At 39.9% G+C, this 21601-nt stretch overlaps 1 protein-coding gene across 11 annotated transcripts in view; it reads left to right on the top strand.

Annotated features, from left to right (window-relative positions):
* Window positions 1–1618: 1618 nt before the first annotated feature.
* Window positions 1619–21601, top strand: part of tcf7l2 (transcription factor 7 like 2) — an 85799-nt gene continuing 65816 nt past the window's right edge. For all 11 annotated transcript variants that reach the window (XM_079852108.1, XM_079852106.1, XM_079852107.1 and 8 more), the window contains exons 1-3: window positions 1619–2145; window positions 2287–2353; window positions 2501–2625. In XM_079852108.1, the coding sequence (XP_079708234.1) occupies window positions 1957–2145; window positions 2287–2353; window positions 2501–2625 (381 nt within the window). In that variant the 5' untranslated portion in view covers window positions 1619–1956. The remainder of the gene's footprint in view (window positions 2146–2286; window positions 2354–2500; window positions 2626–21601) is intronic.

The following is a 21601-nucleotide window of genomic DNA, read 5'->3' as shown; positions in this document are numbered from 1 at the left end:
ATTAAAATAAAAGCGCCTGACAGAACCTTTTATGGTTCTAAATAGAACCTTTTCTTCCAAGAGTGTATTTCATTAAATTTTGGGAAGCCACTTTTACCATATAGTTTTGTTTTAATTTTATAATATTTTATTATTTGTATATATACTTATGTATGTATATGCTTTATTTCAATCCAAAACTAACAAAACATTAGCTAGAAATGCAAAAGTTTACCCTCGCATTTTTGCTGAGACGTGAGAGAAAGGATATTCAACCTACACCCCCCTTGTCTTTATTCATAATGAATACAGGTTATCTGGCCTCAATTAGCCCGTCTGCGCACACTCCAGCCTGTCTCAAAACCAACCCATTTCTAATACTGGCCTATATATATATATATATATATATATACTGTATGTGTATATACACACACACACACACACACACACACACACACACACACACACACACATATATATATATATATATATATATATATATATATATATATATATATATATATATACACAATGATACAATGCAGAAAGAAATTATATTAGGTTTTTTGTCTATACACACACACACACACACACACATATATAAATAAATATATATATATATATATATATATATATATATATATATATATATATGTGTGTGTGTATATGTATGGCCTACACACAATATGATACAATGCAGAAAGAAATTATATTAGGTTTTTTGTGTCTATATTCACACACACACACACACACACACACACACACACACACACACACACATATATATATATATATATATATATACACACACACACAATATGATACAATGCAGAAAGAAATTATATTAGTTTTTTGTGTGTCTACAAACACACACACACACACACACACACACACACACACACACACACACACATATATATATATATATATATATATATGCCCATTTTAGGCACACAAATTTGGATGTTTTTTTGTGTGTGTGTAAAATCAAAGTGTCAAGCTGCAGTGGTTACACTTGTTGACCATTTTCAGTTTAATCACTGGTGAAGTGCAAATGGATGGATAGAAACAAAGATGTTGACATAAAGAAAACATTTAAGTGTATATGATTATACTGTGTAGAATATTGTCAGCCTGTTCTGCAATTAATCACATTTTAAAACACCGATAAAAACGACGTAATTTAAACGATTTCTTCATATTTTCCCTTGCACAGTAAATCTTTAAGTAAAATAGTTTTGAAGTGATCGTGATGTTAACATAAATAGGTTTGATTTCGAGCAGTACAGAGTTTATTCTCATTTGAGTTGAAGTTTGATATTTCAGCCCACTATAGAAAATAAGGAAGCCGATATGATTCTAGCTGTGCACAGTTTCACTGCTCAGATACACACAGACTACGCTACCGCACAAGTGTCTTCCGCCTATTTTTCCATTCATTCCTGTACAAAAGCAAACAGGGGCGACTCGCTTTAACTGTCCTGCTCTTCACCAAAAGCTCTTTTCCTCTCCCTCTCTCTGTTTCTCGCGCGCGCGCTCTCTCTTTCGCTCTCGTTCAAGCCCTTTTCCCCCTCCAGTACTTTTTCCTGCCCCTCTCTATTTATGAAAACGTCACTTCAAGTCCCTCCCTGTTTGAATCTCATTAGTTTTTTTCTTGTGTGTTTCTCCCTGTCAATAATCCCGAATCCAGACTCTCTCTATTTCCATCCCTCTCTATCTGTCAATCAGCGCCGCCTTTGAACTGAAAACCACTCCGACCAACTTCAACTCCCTCAATCCGAGCGCCTCAGCTCCGTCTCCGGCTTCTGTTTCTGCCAAGATTGCCCTCTTCTTTTTGAGTTTTGAACACTCACCCAGCCAAACGCCACTGCGAGTCCCTAAACTTAAAACTCGGGATTCGGGGATCACACCAAGATCAAGGGTTTAAAAACTTTTGGGTGTTTTGGCCCCCCGCAAAATTAGCGCTCCTCGGGAAAAATGCCGCAGCTGAACGGCGGTGGAGGGGACGATCTGGGTGCGAACGATGAAATGATTTCCTTCAAAGACGAAGGCGAACAGGAGGAAAAGATTTCGGAGAACTCTTCAGCAGAAAGGGATTTAGCAGATGTCAAGTCTTCTCTTGTAAACGAGTCGGAAACGAATCAAAACAGCTCTTCGGATTCCGAGGTAAGTGACAAATAACCGCAAATCCGCGACTTGTCCAGAAGTTTTACTTGCACATTTCTTGTTTAAACACGCTGCTAACTAGCTAACGATCTCCTCGCTGTGATTATTCAATGCATTCCCTGTGTTTCGTTGCATTTCAAGGCGGAAAGACGGCCTCCGCCTAGATCTGAAAGTTTCAGAGACAAAACAAGAGAAAGTTTAGAGGAGGGTGAGTGCTTGTTTTCTCTAAATCATCTTTTTGCACAGGACAACAACACTGTGCATCGGTTCCGTTTGCCTCTGCACGTACGTACAAAGTTTTTGGGAATGTAACTTAAACTAAAAGTTTTCCTCTTTTTCCCCCCCGCCATGTTAGCTGCGAAAAGGCAAGATGGAGGGCTGTTCAAGAGCCCACCGTACCCGGGCTATCCATTTATAATGATTCCCGACCTCACGAGCCCGTACCTCCCGAACGGATCGCTCTCTCCCACCGCGCGCACAGTAAGTGTTTTTATCGTGTTTCTGCAGCCACATGCACGTAGCTAAAGCACCACGTCCATGTTTAGGAATTGCTTTGGTAGGCTAGTGAACTTCTGCCACAATTCACTCTGAGTCTGAACTGTACAGTGGCATGCCGCTCGCGCGGATACACTGTCGCCCTGAACGAGCGCTGCCCGCGAGGCGCGAGCGCGTGGACAGACCCGCGCGAGCGGCAAGTACAGTGGAACGCATAATGTGCTTTCATGACGTGCACAAACACACAGCCATAGCTACTTTTAACTCCGTTGTTATTATTTCTTTTAATTTTCCTCGACTATATGTGCTTACTTGCCAGGTAATCTTTGCTTTATATTCTGCAATTTTACAGTAGGCTATTATTAATTTTAATGGTCTGTGTAGCCCACTTGAATAACTAGTGGATTAGCTCGTTTGCTTTAAACGGGACATTTAATGTGCAGTAGCGTATGTTCCGGAATTTCTAAAACTGAAATGTACGAGAATGTTTGAACGATTTTATTATTATTAATAGTAATATCATCTTCCCTGTTTTTGTTGTTATTATAATCGTTGTTGTTAAAAATAAGGCGTTTCTGATATTTAACATTTAACCCTACAAAAATGCAAAGCTTAATTTTAATTGAAGCTTTAATATTTTTTTTAATATAAAATCAAAGTGATACCATAATTATGATCTGCGTTTTTTTTTCTGCCTCTTTGAATTGAAAATCGAGTAAAAATGATAAAGTATCGTCAGTTTAAATGATAGAAACAAAGATGCTGTTGTGACATGATGATGAAAACATGTCATGTGGTGTACAATGTGTCACATAAAAAAAAAACATTAGTCATTTATCTGAGCTAATTTATGAGTAATTTATCCTAGCTTAACAGAATGTCGATTTGTGTTATTTAAAGAAGTCAATGCACATAAATGTTAATGCCAAAGAGCATCGTGGGAAATGTTTATGGTAATTAGTGGAAGTCAGTCAATGAATTTGTGATCGTCAGAATGAAAGCACAATATTGCTCATACCACCCTTGACATGAGTGTAGTACAATATTAGACAGCAGTAATATTTAAAAACGAATAAACATTTGCTTTAAATGCATATTAAATATAATATATTTTATGTTTGCATTAACATTTTGTCATGGCATGATTGACTTTTTGTGTAGAGCATGCAATAGGTTGAATAACATGTAATGTGCATTGTACAATATTTCAGTGTAAATAGAGATTGTTTATATCAGCTTTGCATGGTTGTCTGGCACTAGGAATAATTTTTGCTGATTTAGTAGGTACATTTTCTTTTATTCACAATGGATTTTTTTTTTTTTAATGTCATTGTTGTAGAAATAACATAAGGACAGGGAAAATTGTGCAGTAGGTCATTCCTGATTTTCATAATCAGTTCTAGGTTTAATCTGAAACGTGAAGGTGCGCTTTATGACAATGACATGTGGTGTAACCTAAAATTAAGTAAATGACTACATTCAAAATGTTCTGCTCTGAAATTTTGTATTCAGCTGTTTTTAAAAAAAAAAGGCATTCTCCTGTTTCTAGCATCAGTGTGACATTTTTGAAGAAACATCTCTGACTGTTATCGCGTGCTTCTCGAAACATGCCTTTTTGCTGAATCTGTTTTTCACCTGCTGATAATTTCTTTACTGATGTAAATGCTCTTTATAGAAACGTTCACATATAAACTAAAGCACAGAAAATTGCCAAAGCATCAGTATGACCACCGCAAATGTGCATAAATTAGAAGGAATATGAAGAAAGTATTTGACACACAGCGTGTTATAGGTCAGAATCTCAGAGATGCTTTTACCAGAGCTCATAGTCTGATCGTTCCTCTTCCTGCAGAGATGGAGCCCTGTCTAAATCGCTGGCTTATTCATTTTTGGCTACCAAGAATATATTTAGGAATCTCCCATGGAAGATATCCTCCCCTATAGTATGTAGCTGGATGTACAGTGCAGGTCTCTTCTGGCCTTTTATCCAAAATATTATACCCATAGATATAATGCATTTCTTTATAGTTGTATGTTGTAATGTTTGATCTCTTACTGTAACAAGGCCTACAGATCTCAGTCTTTGACATGGTGCTGTAGTCCTTCACCCCGCTTCTTTGCCATGAGGTCTGCTTCCTATGAGCTGCCTGGGCGTCCGACCCATGCCGCTTTGAAGTTGAAAGCCGTTGTATTCATAAACGCATTTCTTAAGTAGAGGATAAATAATTCACCTGAGCATCGATTAGCTGTCGCTCCGTTTAACGAATGCACAGGGCTTGTTGTGTTTTGCTGCCGATGATGTGCTTTTCAGGATTTGTTAGCTTTTTCCTTTTCTCTCTCTCTCTCTCTCTCTCTCTCTTTTTTTTTTTATATAAATCTCACTAGTATTAAACAAGCTGTTGATAAAATCCAGTTTTATTGCATTTTAAATATTCAGATGTATTTACTGAACCAGTGTTTTATTTTCAGGATTAATTTGCTACTGCCACGTTATTTAAGCCTAATGTTGATCTAAATGGTTTATATCAGAGATGTGACTTTTATTTTTTTTATTTTTTTATGTTATTTTATTTACATAGGCCTTGTGTCAGCTGAATTTCCCTGAAGGCCCGCTCTTGCAATAGTGATGAAATGGTTTTCCCTTAAAGTGTGTTTGAGTGAAGAGAGAGAGCCAGTTTAATTCGTCTGACCTCTGAGAGCTGTAATAATGAGGAGTCTGTATTTCCAACCACCTCAATCGGAGAAGCTTTATGATGATTTGGTAGCATTTAGCAATTTGATCTTGCCTGTGCTTTCTTTTGTTTTCCACACTAAAAACTGCAGACAATAGCTACTCTTCCCCCCTTTCAATGAGAGCAGTTTGCGTGGCGGATGCACGGCTGCGGACACACTCTACGTGTGTGTTGTGGTTGGAAAGGTGCTGGGTTAACTGGGTGGCTGTAGGCTAAAATCACACCTCAACAGGTCTGTGGAGGGGGGAAAGCGAGGTAGAGCAGAGGTCTGGCCGGCTGAGTTCTGGCAGGGGGCTTTATGCCCGTAAATCCGCTGGGTTTATTTACTGCCTCTCTGACTTATGAATGTTAAGATATTTGACGCCACCCCTGGCCCCATAATTCCTTAGGCCTGCAGACTTTTGGCAGAGGTTTCAGGTTTCAACGTATAATTATGCGTAGTTTAAAAAAAGAACAAAATATAAAAAAAGACAAACTTGCAACACCCAAATGAACTCTCCGCTATTGAAGCAAAGAAATAGAGATGCATGGAGGAGGCCTGGAATATTGTTTAGAATTTTTTTTTTTAATAGTGTATTTTAATATGAAATTGAATGTATCATTTAATATAAAATGTAATCAATTGATTTTAAATCAATTAATCTTTTTTTTTTTTTTTTTTTTACTCAAGATGCATTCATCCCTAGTTTAGCCATGTATGTACATATTTTAATAAACCATGGCTGAATCTTTTTAGGCTAAGACGTCAGTAACAATGGTTTATCGTATGGATTATGTGTGCTGAATAGCCTGTCGTGTGAGGTGCAGGAGATAGTTTAATGCGGATTTACAGGGATAGACTCATACCTTATCAAATTGGCTTTACATGTTAATGGCCCCTAATTGCTATCCGCAGGGGGCTCACCGAGCTACGCGCTCGCGTTTTGTGCCGCTCTCCACAAAATACACTCCCAGTTTATTTAGAAGGTTGCCATCCTTTTGTTTTGCAAATCACTTTTGTTTACAAAGAATGGCGGAAGCAAAATTCTCTCTTTCTCTCCCTCCACCACTCTTTCCTTCTCCTTTTCCTTTTTTCCCTCCTCCTCCCATCCTACACACACACACAACACACACACACACACACACACACAAAAAAACCCAAACGGTTTCTGTTTGCAAGAGCTTGATAAACACCCATAAAAAAAAGTGCAATCTGTTTTGGATTTGTGCGAGTTAAGTTGGGGAGCAAAGTTTGGCACCATTAAACTGAAAGCGGGGCCTGTGAGACATTAGCGGCGCACAGCACATTCTCAGGGCTTAATTAGTCCAAACTGTAATTGTTCATGGTCTGCCAATAGGAGTAATGCTCAGGAAGAGTGGAGTTGCACTAAATCGGCCCATGGTTTTTAAAACAATAAATCACTCGCATATTTGTGTCGTGATTCAGATAGAGTCCCGACCTCTCCCATCTCGACATGTGGTAAATTGTAAAGTCAATGAATCGCAGATGTGGGTGGGGGGGTCGGAGGGGGTGGGCCGTGAAAGAGTACAGTACGGTTTTGTTAGTGCTTGGTAAATGAATGGAAAAAGGTTTGTGCTGTAAATATTTACTGAGATGTTTTTTTTTTTTTTTTTCTTCTGCTTGCTGTGCTCAATTGTCTTGTGTTGATGATTTTGGCAGGCTGCTCTCTATGATCGTGTGTGAAAATAACCTTTTTGTTTTTTTGTTTCTCTCTTTCTCCCTGTGTCACTCTGGTGTTTTTTAAGGCGGCATTGTGTATACACACAATGTTCCGCACTAGTTCAGTAGTTAATGAAGGTTTCTTGTTCGGATGTGGACTGTTAAGAATTTCATATTCGTGTCTCAAATAAATAGAAATAGTCCTTTTTTTTTCCAAATTTTATCAGATGCCACCGTTGGGAATTATATTTTTGTCTTTTTCTTGATTTATTTCCGTCGCATTTGTTTTTAAAGCTGCAAACGCAATCCTGTCCTGTAATGCTGTTGTAAATTCTGTGTCTCATGGAGCTGCATTGGCTTAGCAGCTGTGTGTTGTTGACCCCACCCCTCACCTCTCTCCTCTTCACCATTTATTTCCATACACAAAGATCAACACAAAGATTGTACTGTACGTCTGGAATGCAACTTTTGTCATCTGTTAAATATAGTCCTGCTGCTGGCCTACACGCTGAGGGGCTCCTGAAACATGGAAATGAAATTACTCTTTCTGTGCACATGCACCCATGTGCTGGCCTGTGCAGCTGTATGATAGCTGCGTGTGAATTCTTATATGACAGGCAGATTTTACTGATGGGGGTGAGGACGCCAGTGTTGAGGCCTTTTGAGTCAAGGACTAAGTCCATTGATTTCAAGAAGTGCAAGTTTCCAAATGAAAATCTATGAAAGTACTTGTGCTGGTATTTGCATTCATATTTATACAATTTGGCAGATGATGTAATTTTTAGTCATAATACACAAATATATGGGTAAAGTTTAGTTGTTAAAAGAGCCCGTACATTTTTTGTTGTTGTTGTTGTTATGATTACAAACTAGTGTTTTGTTCAAAACTGTAATTTACATAGATCTATTTCATCTATAGTAAACATTATTAATTTCTTTTTTAGTATTCGGGAGTGAGTTTGTTATACAATTTTATAAATACAATCAGCTATTTCAGAAGACATTTTTAAAAGTCATTAATGTGTATATATAATGGCATATATATGTAAATATTTGAGGGAGATTAGGGTTAATTGTACATTTTTGCTCCAAGGATTTTTGGAAATCGTTTTCTTTATTGGCACATACCTTAAAATCTGGTGAAGCTACTGACCATTAGCCCTAAAAAAAAGCTACTGACCATTTCAACTATTATTGCCCAGGTGGAAATAATAATAATAATAATTATAATGCAAATCATTAAACACATTTTTATTTTTAAATAGTGGGGCATGTTGTCACACTGTATGCAGACTACTAAAGACTTTTCAGGAAAGCTTTATAAAACAATTATTAAACAAAACAATTTGTGCAACAGGAAAAAATGTTAAAGGGAAACATACATAGATGTTTTTGGCCAATAAATATTGTAATTTGTGCATTTTTACTGTCTGTACATTTGAAATAATTTTGACAGCTTGCTTGACCCAATAAAAATGTAACAACTTGCCCCAACAAATTTATCTATATTCACTATATATACTATAGTTAATTTTTTTTCCCGGAATGTATGCTTGTGCAATTTCGTGTTCACAATACAATATGATCAAAAAAATCTTAATTTTATATTTATTATTAAGAACTTTATTTGTAAATAAACCTTGTTCTGAAGGAATGTTTTCCTTTGCTTGTATGCTGGACTGGAGCGGGAGATTATGAAAAGCGGGAAAAAGCGGGGTCGATTTGCCCGCCATGGCATAGTGGGGGAGATGGAAGACGGAGAGGAGGGAGATGCACAAAGACAGTCTGAATAGGGCGCATAATTGCTGCTAATGTGGGGGCAACGAGAGTGGCGACAGTTCCTGGTTAGATTTCCAAACAATAGAGCCCCTAGGCATTTATCTACTAAGAAAAAAAATGAAGGAAAGAAAAAACACAGCAGGGACTGAAAAACGACAAGGAGGAGGTGACAAGTTTATAGTCAGGTTTGATGGACAGGCCTTGTGTGTGGCATTTTTTTCCCCTTCCTTCTCCTTTAACTTTTTTTTTTATTTTTATGAATCAGGCTATTATTAATGCTATTAATGCTTCCTGATTCCCGCCTCGTCATCAAAATGTCGGCTGGAAGTTCTCCAGCGCAGAGGCTTGGGTGACGCTGGCGGAATTTGGTTGCACTGGGCTTTTGTTTGGATTGGAACATGCTCGGGTTGGGCCAAAGTGCACACACATGCTCTCTGGAGCTGCCATCTAACTTGTATGCTTAATGATAGGAGTGCACAAGTTTCCACTGAAAGAGCATGTGTGTGTCTTGTGCTCATCGGCACAAAGTCTTTTTTTACTGTACATCATTCATTATCAGACTTTAAAACATTATGATTGACATTGTCAATATGTCATGTGAATCACTAGTACAGAAAACACAATGACATCAGAGTATGTGGTAAATATTCTCCTCTGATAAAAAGCCTGATAAAGTGACCATCACTGTCTTTACACAGGAAGTCAGTCGCTGACATACATTTTCAGTGAAACTTCTACACAGAAAAACAAATAACCTATCGGCATCTATTTTTAAACACAAAAGTAGGACAAATTTATCTTCATTAAGGCATGTTATTGAAGCTTCCAAAAAAAGATGAAGCCTGACCAGTCACTGTTTTGCTTCTGTATTTATTATTCCGTCCTGTGAAATGTTTCCCTTTAATAAGGAAGTGAGCTAATTTAATGTGGCACCGGCAAGTTTGTCTTCTAGCTCTGATTGCAAATTGAGATTCTATAACGTTGCATTGCAGAAGGTGAAATCCTGTTTACTTCGATAATCTGCATTAATTCCTGTAGATATGTTGGGATCGTTTTGTATGTGTAAAGCACATAATTGAGAAAGTAATAGGTGATAAAACTCAGCCCATGTATTTTTAATCTTCTAATTAAACTTTTAATTGCCAAGGGATAAGCTCTGAGCAGGGCCCAGAGTGTGTGTGCGTGTGGATGGGCGTGTGCTTGTCTGTTCACTAATGAGTTTATTGCATGCTTGTTTCTAGCAAAGATCTGCATTCTGAACTGAACAAAAGGTGAAGGAGATTTTCTACCAGGGTAGAAGGAAATTAATCCGCTAATCGGGGGTTTATATTAAGATTAGAGGTACACCATGCCAATATTTGCATGCGTTAACAGATATAGGTGCTTTATGAACTTAATAAACCACGTTTTTGAGTTTTATTTGGTACAGATCTTCCCGTATCTGAAGATAACCATACCCTGTGTTAAATAACAGGCATGCGATGATGTTCGTGGAACCTTGCATTATGCTATTTCATTGGCCATATTCTTCTCAATGGCTTTCACACAATATAGATAATATTTCAGCTGATTGGCATTGTGGTTGTCACATGGTTGTATACCAGTTTTGTCTTGTTGATGTGTCTGAGGAGAAAGCTCACATAGGGTCTCACATCAAATTAGAGGGAATTGTCTACACCTCCAGCATACACATAAAATGTTTTTAGCACAGACTGTAGGAAATGTTGGTTTGTTTGTTTGTATGTTTCACCCTTATGGATTAGCCTGGATCAACTGTCGCTAGCTACATCTCATTAGAGGATGGTGTGAACACTCAGTACAGTCGATTTCGCTGAACGAATTGTCAATTGCATTGTGAGCGAGGGGTGTAATTGAATGGAGGTGTATCTTTGGGCAGCTGCCCCTAGGGCTCTGTGAGTCTGATCAGTGTTATCCAGAGGTGCCAGATGTGGTGTCTGATTGCAACCAATGTCCTTTCACAGTGTTAAGATCTGAACGCTGACATAGAGGTGGTGTAATTCAGAAGCATAGAGATGATGACTACTTGCCAGTCATAGTGAATAGTGATCTCTCTCCACCAGCTATCTGGTGAACGGAAAGACTTAGCAATGAGTAGGAGTGATTTATAAGGAAAGAGAGTTTAATCCTGACCTGGAGCTGTTTTCTTTAGCCAGCAATCAGTTTAAGCGACGCTGGTATGGAATAAGCAAGCGACAGTGGCAGCGTGACGTTTGTCTAGATGCCCTTTAGAACCGGCAGTTTTTCTTTATCTTCAGCTTTACGGCTCCTGTATCTTTATGGGCCGTCGCGCTTTGCATTTTTCAAATATCAATAAAGATAAGTTGCCTGCTTTGTCATAGCATGGGGCGCCGAAGTGAAAGATTTCAGGTCACAGAGGGGTAAAATTATCCAGCGTTTGAGAACTGTGTTGAAAACCATAAAAGCTTAAATCTTAACAATGATCTGGTTTTTACACAGAAGCCTAAACTTCTCTCAGATTCATTCGTTATGTTGAATGATGTATGTGATTTTACTTAACTGTCTGTGCTGTCTTACAGTATGGAAGGTGAAGACGGGAGATGTTTGCTGGTAAGCAAGCGCAGGAATTCATATAGTGGGTCGTCTTAGTCCAGATCTTAAGGTCTGTGGGGAAGGAAGTCCCACAATGTTTACACAGCCCAATTGTCCTGTGGGCCATGGAGTGTCTAATGCACTACTGTTCAAACACTTGTGCGGGCACAGATGACCCCTGCAGCAGACTTCGACACAAGTGCTGTGTGCGTCTAACAGATTGTGTGTGTGTGTGAAATTCAGGGTCTGTAGTTGCAGGCCACATTTACTGGAGATGCTGTATGCACACGCCTAGTGGTGTGGATGAGCGGTACTAAAAAACAGTGGAGCTTAATTCATGTTGGTAAGCAGGAAGACTGAGAGATAGAGAGAGGGCGGGGGGGGGGGGGGTTATTATGAGCGACAGAAGATCCCCTTGCTACAAACCCTGCATGTGGGGAAGCCAGACATTGACATACGGGGGAGTCATCGAACTAATTGTTGTTTGAATTACCTGTTATGATCCAAAGACAAATCTCCTCCTCTCCTGCCACTGAAGCAGAAAATGTAGCCTGGATTGGCATGATGTTAGCAAGTGTGTAAACCGCGCTTCAACAAGATGGATAAATGCAATTATTGGCTAGGCCAGGAGAGGGAAAATCCATTTAAAGCCCGAAACGCTAACCAGGGGCCGTGGTTAATTCATTTGTCCAATTTGTGGGTGATGTACGAGTGTCGTGGCACATTAGGCAAGGAGAGAGTGTGTGCATGGGTTTGCGTTTGTGTGTGTTTGTCTCAACCAGAGGGATTGTGGATGTTTCTTAGGAGCTGTCTCCTTGTGACTGACTCCTCGAAGCCCCTCCTTTTCCCCATCAACCCCCCTCCTCTTCCTCCGCCTGTCATTTCAGTGGATAATACAAATGGGGCATGAGCTCTCAAATGACAAAAAGATGCACTGAGAGCAAAAGAGCAGGATTGCAGTTCAAATGAGCCGAAAAGAGGGCCACACTCCGTAGGGCGGCTCACCGAACGTGGCTTAACACACGCCTAGAGTCTTCAATCACGACTAGTCTACCAACTCAGAGTGTGAGGAAGACAGGTTGAAGATGCAGTACCTGGTCAGAAGCTTAGTCATGCTGAAGTAGGGCCCTCTGTGACCTAGTTTGACTCTGACATTCTCCCTGAACTCTCCTCGGTTTACAATCAAGTTACAATTACCATATAGAGTCTGCTATTTACTCAAGGCACGCAAAGCTGAGGCCACTGTCATGGGCGGTACGCCATCACCTCTGCATGCCCATTTTCATCCATCTCATTACCCTTCTGAAGGGCACACCAGTATTGACCAACACTTTGAACAGATTTGTTGTCTTCCCCTTTAGGATTGTGAAGAGAACTTCCACTTTAGGATTGCGAAGAGAAGTCCCTCCATCTGGGGACTTTCTCTTTTTGTATCTTTACTTGGGTAAACAAGTGTTCTTCTCCCGAGGCATGTCAATCTGCCTGGCTTTCACACTATTGATTTAGAGCGGATAAATATCCTCTACTCCAGTAATGAAAAGTCCCGTTGGTGAGAAACCACTTGACGGTTACGCAAGATTTGTGGTATGCAAACATACGGTCAGAGCCAGGGGAAAAAGGCATCGGTTTACAGAGCTTGGCCACAGATTGAACCAAAATCTTTATCAGCATGGTGAACACAGTGATGGTTTTGAAAGCAGAAAGGCGTTCATGTGCCCTTTGCCAAAGAGTCTGCGCTCTGGTTGAGGCGTTGAGGACACAAGGAAGGTTTTAGATCTGGTCACCTGACTGTGTACTTCTCAGGCTGTGAGGTCAGGAAATCGGAGCCGGCGAGGAAGCAGCTGGCCCTGTGCCGTTCTCACAGCTGCTGTGCGGCCTTACACACTCGACACACTCGCCTCTGGGATCGGACTCCAGGAGTGCAACCGCACACTTGAGGAGAACCACTCATGTTGCTTTTTGTGGTCAGATCTTACTGATGCTACTTAAGTCTGTGCAAATTTTATGTTGACAGTTATTTGGTTGCAAATTTCTACTGTCTTATTACAAAAGGGAGAACCAGAGATGCTTTTGCGGATGTGACTGTGTTCCCTGAAGCTCCCTGTGGCTATTTTCAAAAACCTCTCTTTTCAGTAGCATTTATGTTCGTAATTTCCGGCTTCCTCCCGACTGCCATCTTCTGATGAAAAATTGATTAATCATGCTGTGCATGTCCAAGGAACACCCCATAATAACTAGTTGGTCCCCTTTGCAACACTCCTTTTCCAGTTTGGTATCTCCCACATCTTTTCATGCAAGAATAACTGCAGGCAGTAGCCTATTGACCGATAGTCAGGAAAGGATAAAAAAAAAAACAGCTTGGAAGTTTTCTTGGCGCTTCTTGGATCACTTTACAGCAGCGGACATGCCTTGAGACGCAACTGCTCCGGTTTGTAGGGACTCTGCCTGTCTTTTCAGGGCCAAGCAGGGGACAATTATTTTTGAACAGCTATTCTATATGAACTAATTTGAGCTGGTCTTAAAGTAATTGGATTTAGTGACCGAGTTGTTGTCTTAAGCCATGACCCTGTGCCCTCTGCCTTATGGTAGCTAAGGAACAATAATTAAAACCGTAAGTCTGGGAGCACAAAGAAAAATTACTGCCTTTGCCCCGTTGTGTTTTATGAAATGGAAAATGTTAGTGTTACATAGTGTGGCCTATCCCCCAATAGTTAAATGTAGATTTACTGCTCTAGTGTTGGGCTGAGGAACTGCTCCCATCTGCGGCACGAAGTCTAGCCACCCAGCATGGAATACTACACCCTGGGGCCCAGCCAGAACATGCACCAATCAGACTTATATTAACACCAAGCAACACGACAGGTGAGCAACCAGGCACTGCTGCTAGCCAAGAATATGGTCTCCAAATATTTTTATTGACTTTATTATGGCTCATATAGTCATGACTCCGACTGAGTTTGGAGTTTTGTATTCTGTCAAAAACAATTTTAATTGTTTGTTTATTGGCACCAAGGTGCGTCTCTTTCCCAAACGATGTTGCAAGATGTAATTTATGTTGAGGGAGTGATTGGGAGATTGCATAGTTTAACGCTCGGGGTGCTGTGGTCTGGGACTCTGGAACAGGCGACCGCTAATTGTTGACAGAAGCCATGGGCAGAGGAAAAGAAGAGGGAGAGACAGACAAAAAGAAAGAGCGAGTGAGGGAACGAGCGAGAGAAAGAATGAATGGGCTCTGGCAGCAAGGTTGTGGACTGAAGCTCTGGGTTTTCAGGAAAGAGTGGATTCTTGGGATGTTCCCCAAAGACAAACGGCGGTGCCGAGCAAAGCTCATAAACCAAACACGCTCCCTTTTTTAAGAGAAGAGCTCTCGTCACTTCTCAGTTGTGTTTATGTGGTTTACCAAACCAAATTGTTTGGAAATGTCTTGTCCGGTAGAGGAATTTTTTTTTTTTTTTTTTTTTTTTTTTTCACAACGGATAATAAGAGTCTGTATTTGCACGCACTGATGTTATTAGAATTAGAATATTATTCATTTAAAACAGACCCAGCTTCCACTTCCCATCTTCACGCCTTCTTGATCTCTGTCACAGAGGCTCGACAGGAGGGCACATCTGCTTTCGCTAGCTTCTCGTGAAAATCCCGCTCGGCGGTGTTGTTCAGTTTTGGTATAATTTAGCAAATAACATCAGTAATGATTCAATTGGGCATAAAGTCATTGGGTGATGGTCTGTTTGCCATCTGTCTGATGGGATTACTGTTTCTGTGTAATTAAAAGTGTGACCCTGTGGGGAGGGTGGTGGAAGGCACAACACTGAGTGGTACACCCACTAAAAGGAGGAGGAGGGGCGGCAAGGACCTTAGTTCAGCACTAAAGATAGCATGCGCAACAGAGCGCTGCAGAAGTGCCAAGCTCTTTACATGGATGTGCACGTGTGTCAAACCCCTGGCTCGTTTAACTTCAATTTAGTTGGGTAGAGCAGACACCCAAAGTCTGAGTGATCCCTGTGTGCAGGCAGTGTGTCGGAGGGAGGTGGGGATGTGGGCTCCTGCTTTTACTCTGATTTCACCTGGGGTTTTGTTTGGACTCTTGAGCCTCAGTTTCCCTTGGACTCTTTCCAGAGACTACAAGCCTGGCTTTTTTCAAGGCACCCTTAGAACCAAAGTGAAAGGCCCTGGTCAGGCCTGGAATTGGATTTCAGATTTGATCTTGTTGTGTGTAGTAAACAGAACATTAAAGGCAAGAACATGGTACCTAATGAGTGGATGTGTGTCTGTGTGTGTTTGAGTGATGCATCCCTGTCACTGCCCAAATCAACAACATCCTTGTTTCTCTTTTTATCTTATATCTTTATACATACACTTGCATATACTTTATTTTTATTTATTTGTTTGTTTTTATTATTAATAATAATAATCAATATTTTATTATATTATTGTGATATTGTTTCTAATAATAATAATAATAGTAGTAGAAATATTACAGTAATGATATAAATATATATTTTATTGTTTGATATTTTTTCTACATCAGAAAAATAAAGTTTGTTGAAGAAAAATGCTCACACAAACAAAAATAACTGGTTTAATTAGCATGGCACGCTATGGCGCTGACTCGGTGTGGTTGACCGGGCATGACCGAGGTGGCAATGGCCATGGGCATGGGGCCAAACGTACAGGAAAATTACAGGGTGCTCAGGCAAGAAATAGAGCCTGCACTGCCTACTTCTCATATTTTGCCATATCTCTAACATGGCTGCATATTTTAGCATGCAATAACCCTTCTCCACATTCTCTGTCTGCTTTTCTCATTCAGCCTCTTTATTTCCGCCTTTTGGACCTCTTCTTACTTTCTCCTCCCCTGCAATTCTGTCTTTCTCTTTCCTCCCAGTGTGCACTCTGATTACCTCTCCAAACTGGCAATAAGTTGATTGCTTTACAGAGATGATGTAAGCCCCTGCCCTAGGGTACATCAGGTTGGCTTTCGCCTGCTTTATCTTGTAAAGCCTAAATTAACAGCTGGTTTGGTTTGAGTTCTTCTGGATCTGACTAAAGGATTAGGCTTCGTTCTCATGTGAGTCAATCTGGTTTGATTTATTGCAGGTCTATCAAAAAAGATCAATGGAGGCCCTTTTGAAAGTAAATCCTTAATCGCTCTTTGCACTTACGTGTCATCATTGTGAGTTTTCTCTCCCTCTCTCTCTCCCTCGTTCTCATTCCCTGCCTGTCTTCCTCCGGCTCTCTTTTCTCCTTGCCTTTTTTCTGTCTCATCTCGGGAACACTGCGATCGGTAGTGTCAGAGGTATTTTGTTGTTATACGGGATGGATTTTTTTGCTCTCATTAGCCGTCCATCACTGCAGCTCAAATTGAAGCCCAGCTTTGCCGGCGCAGGCCCCGATGTCGGCTCGCTGCATATTTTTATCGCAGCGCAAATCTACCTGTACGTGTCTACACATCCCAATGCCCGCAAAACCTAGGGATTAATATGAGTATAATAGTTTTAAAAATACCGAAATATACCATAACGGTATTTTTCTTACTGTCATTTTCAGCTGTACATTGTGATCTGATTGGTCAGCAGTCTGCATCAACGCGTCGCTGAACATGGTGTGCAACTAAATGCGGTGATACGTCACTAAAGAGAAGCATCATTTGGGTGAATCTGTTGATTCAGATGGTTCGTTTCAATGAACTTGAGTCAAAATGAGTCATTCATTTGCATTGATTCAATTGCATTGTTCACAACTCGACATAGCATTTAAGTGAGAGGCGATGCAGTGGCCAAAAATGCCCAGCTGGCCCAAATTTACATAAATAATGGCAACAAGTTAAGCGGCAGCCCCAGGATGACCTGGAAAGTGAAACGAGATCTGCTTGTCTTTAATATTCCTCCCCTCTCATTCCCACTTTCTTTCACTTGTTCTTTCTCTCCATTCTTTTAACAACAGGCCTATTATCCACACTCATTTTTTTCCTCCCTCTCAAGGCCATGACTCTTAAAGAATCTGGTGCTGGAGCAGAGACACTGGTATGGCCTGCCTGACGGGCAGCCTCACACACACACTGACCTACTACGACTGATAACTGTGGTCAGACAGTATATGTGTGTTTTAAAAAAAGGATCACGTATGCTGTTTTCAAACAAAGGTGAAGGGGAATGAGAAGCGGTCAGTATTGTGAAGCAGTAGAACTGATATTGTTGTGCAACTTGGTGAGTGATTGAGAATTCAAGGTCCAAAGAAAATGTATATTTTTCTTTTCTACTTGAAGTGTTATCTGTGGTGCTGTACCAAATGGCACACTTGTGATTTCAAGGACTTCCAAAAGTCGCATTTAAAGTCTGTAGGGCAGCCATTCCCAAACTGTGGTCCGCGGACCACTAGTGGTCCGTGAGGGTACTGCAGGTGGTCCGTGGAAAGGCAAAATAAAATATAAAATAATATTTTTTTTTACCTTAATTTTACCAGGAAATTCCCATAAAAAAAAAAAAAAAATTAAAAAGAATTTGTAGGCCTATATTGATATAACATTTTAATTAAATTGTCAAGTTATTGTGTGATTACTAAAATAGCCTAGTGGTGTTCGGCCGTGACATTCAAGTTCAGTGCCGTTAGAACCACAACATTGGTTCGGTGGATAGCAACAGGTTCTCTGAAGAGAAAAGGGCAGAGGCAAATATGTTCTCATTATCATCACACGCATAGCCTTTAATGGTGCGTTCACACCGGACGAAATTTCGCTTCAAACTTTTGTTTTTACGCGCGTCAATTTCGCTCTCGACGCGCGAATTGATACAAAGTGGTCAAGCGTATCACTAGACGTGGTAGGCGCAAATTTGACATATGATCCCTTTTTGAATTTGACGCGCTATTCGCGTCCAGTGTGAACGCACAGTTAACAGGCATAGGCAGTAACGAAATGTTTATAAATGGAATGAATAAGGCCTGTTATTATTTTAATTTCCAGTTAGTTTCTTGATCTCGCGTTTCTGAAATGTTTTCCAGATGTGCTGTTAAGTGGACAAACTCAAGCCTAGGTACTTTTTGAGGACTTGTAAAACTAAAACTCTGAAGATTAATAATCCCCTAAAATCGCCAAAGGTTTTGAAATGTTGACTATATTCCAGTGTTCTGTATAGATTTCATACTCCATTGCTATGGAAATAAGCCTGTTGTTCAAATGAACCTGATTATGCCCTCTGGCGCTTGAGTAGGCCTAAATAAATAAATATGTGGCAGCCGTTGTGTGCAGTAAACTTTCTTGTTTACTGATGTGATGACCAATGATAGTTTTAGAGCTAGTAATCCTATTTAGAGGTGCAGATTAATTCAGGTAGGACTCTGTGTAGACATATTTTATTATGTGTATTATGAGGTGGTCCGCGAAAATTCTTGATTACAAATAGTGGTCCACACACACAAAAAGTTTGAAAACCCCTGCTGTAGGGTGTCTTGTTTGTGATTATATTATTTTATTTAATCAGTTCATTTGTTTGTTTCAATGAACCGGTTAAAAAAAAAATTCATTGATTTTACATGCGTAACATGTAAAAGTTTTTGTAGTGAAATTAATATTTAGTTAAATGGCTCATTTGAGATGTTTTCAAGTAAATTAAAGACATTTCAGACATAAAAAAACGATTCATTGATTTGTTCGAGTCATCACTTGAGTGTTCACAGAAGTCCCTGCATCATTTTAATCTTTTTTTTATAGTAAAATGCAAATTTATTAAATACAACTAATTAAAGATGTTTTCAAATAAATGAACTAAATTTGAAATATAGATTTAGTCCAATGTTCGTGTTTTTTTTTTTTTTTTTTTTTTTTTGCAAATCCGTTCAACCCAATCATTTGAAAGAACCCTTTCAAAAGAAAACCTTGTTTGCATATCAGACATCACTATTCCTACAGCATTTTGTTTTCTGTTTTCAGTACATCCCCCGCTCATTTTATACAGACACAGATATTTTTTATTGTGGCGTGTGTGATTATGCATGTGTGTGTGTGGTGCTGAGAAAAACTCAGGAAGATCGATGTCAAGTTCAGGTGTGTCCTCCTCCCTGGCTGGCAGAGCAGGGCCGAGGGGCCGAGCAGGCAGGAGGGAGGGAGGGAATTGACAGGGTACGTGGGAAGGAAGGGCTCGCTGTCAGCCAGACAGACCTCTTAATCCTATAGCCCTGGGGAAAGGGTGTGTGTGTGTGCACGTGTAGACCTATATTTGTGCGTGTGTGCAAAATCTTCAAGCAGAGGTAGTTGGTTTAAACTCACCTCAGCTGAGCCTATTGTATCCATATGTGTGAGTCTTGTTTTTGTCTTTGTGTCAGTTTGTGAAGGACAGCATTTTATACAGCCAGTGTTTGTGGAAGTCAGATGTCTTATTGTATATTTAGGTGAGTATGATACAGTGTGTGTGAGGGGAGGAGGGTGGAGTAGTGGATCTGTCGATGATGTATCATACACATTTTGCGGCCACAAGCCTTAGTGTTTCTCTTGGCACTCCCTCATTGTTTTCAACACTTCACTGTAAAAGACCCAGAAAGGAGCGATTGCATCACCTCAGAGTTCGTTAAAGCAAAGCACACTATTTAGCCACATTCCATACAAGCCTGCTGCTCTCTAGCTTGCATTCCCACCCTCCCTCTCTCTCTCTCTCTCTTTTTGGCATAGACTTTTGCATATATCACGGCTGCCAGGCTAAGAGCCTGGGACTTCCCCACGCCACACTCCAAGCCTTTGATCCCTTGCTTTGGAGGTAACATCAAAAGCAGAGGCATAGAAAGGCAGCTACTACTGTGAAGTTCAATGTTCAACTTGATGGCTTGGCTGAGGGCTTTTTTTCTGTACTGCTTCCCCCAGCTGACAAAAAACACACAGTTTGTAGCCAAGGGTTTTTTTTCCAGTGCATGTTAACCTTTATAGAACACATCTGTAAAAAAACAAAACCCACCCCCAAAACCATATAAATCTGCATGTCCGTGTCTTGCAGCCTTGCATGAAGGATGCATTGGAAACAGAGCCTGAGCATTGTTAACGCAGCGTTGCAATGAATTGCATCAAGTAAACGAGTAGCATGGAGAGAGAATATGAGGCAGAGAAGCCGGCTAGATGCAAGCTGAAGTGCCCACGTCATCAGCGACTCTCGGAGTCTGTTATAGAGTGAGACAAACTGTTGTGGGTTGCTTTATAGCACACTATTACTATGAAACAAATGCTTATCAGATTCATGTCATAATTAAATCATTGGTGTTCATTAAGGTCTTAAAGCTGCTGTCACATTATAATTTCACTTCTTTCATACGCATGCAAACACGGGGCACCCGAAACACAAGTAACACATTTTTTTTTTATTCTGCACACTGGAATGTGGGAAAGTGGTGTAGATGCTGTAATTTCACATTTTGAGTTTGTATTTATGTTAATAATTAATATATTTCAACTATTATTATAATAATGAATATATTATAATGTTTATAATTAAAAAAATATATATTTCCATTTTATTTTATATTATTTTTATATTATATATTATATTAAAAACATTTATTAAAAATGGAAGCCCTGGAGCATGATATCATATCCTATTGTCCATATTCATTACATTGCCCAAATAAATTTTGCATGCAGTTTAGTGTGACCATGGCTAAGATCTTTCCATGTTGGCATATTTCTATGTTCTATTTCTGGTTTCCATCAAATTAGGTCCTGGTCCCCGGCAAGGGATGCTGGTTTGTTGGTGTTGGCTACTTAAACCACCAAGACTTCCTTGGTCAGCCAACTTAACCTTTTTTTTTAAGTGCTTGACAATTCTTATCCACCAGAAATGAGAATAAACCAGCCTGTGTCAGAATAGTCTTTTCACCAGGTTTGCTGTTTATTTGCTAGATTTGAATTATTGCATATATAACGATGTGTTCTTTCATTACGAAAAGTCGCATGAACTTCACAATACAGCACAGGTGCATCTTATGCGTCCTCTAAACAGACCTTTTAGCATGTTCAGACTTTCACATATCTGGAATGTGTTACTGTTTAGTTAAGGGTAGAGATTAGTTTTCAAGCTCATCCTGGATTAGTCCCAGCTGCATCCAGCTAGGAGCTTTGAAGACGTTCACCTGAAAAGATGCTTCTGCTGGGGCTTTTGGAGTCGAACAGAGCTTTAAACACAGTCAAATTTGTTTTGTGCTTTTTTTGCTTTTTCTTGTCCCAATGCCCTCATCACCC

Source organism: Squalius cephalus (genome assembly GCF_949319135.1).
Source record: "Squalius cephalus genome assembly, chromosome: 19".
NCBI lineage: Eukaryota > Metazoa > Chordata > Actinopteri > Cypriniformes > Leuciscidae > Squalius > Squalius cephalus.
Note: the sequence above shows the minus strand (reverse complement) of the source record. Positions and strands in the feature narration are given on the sequence as shown.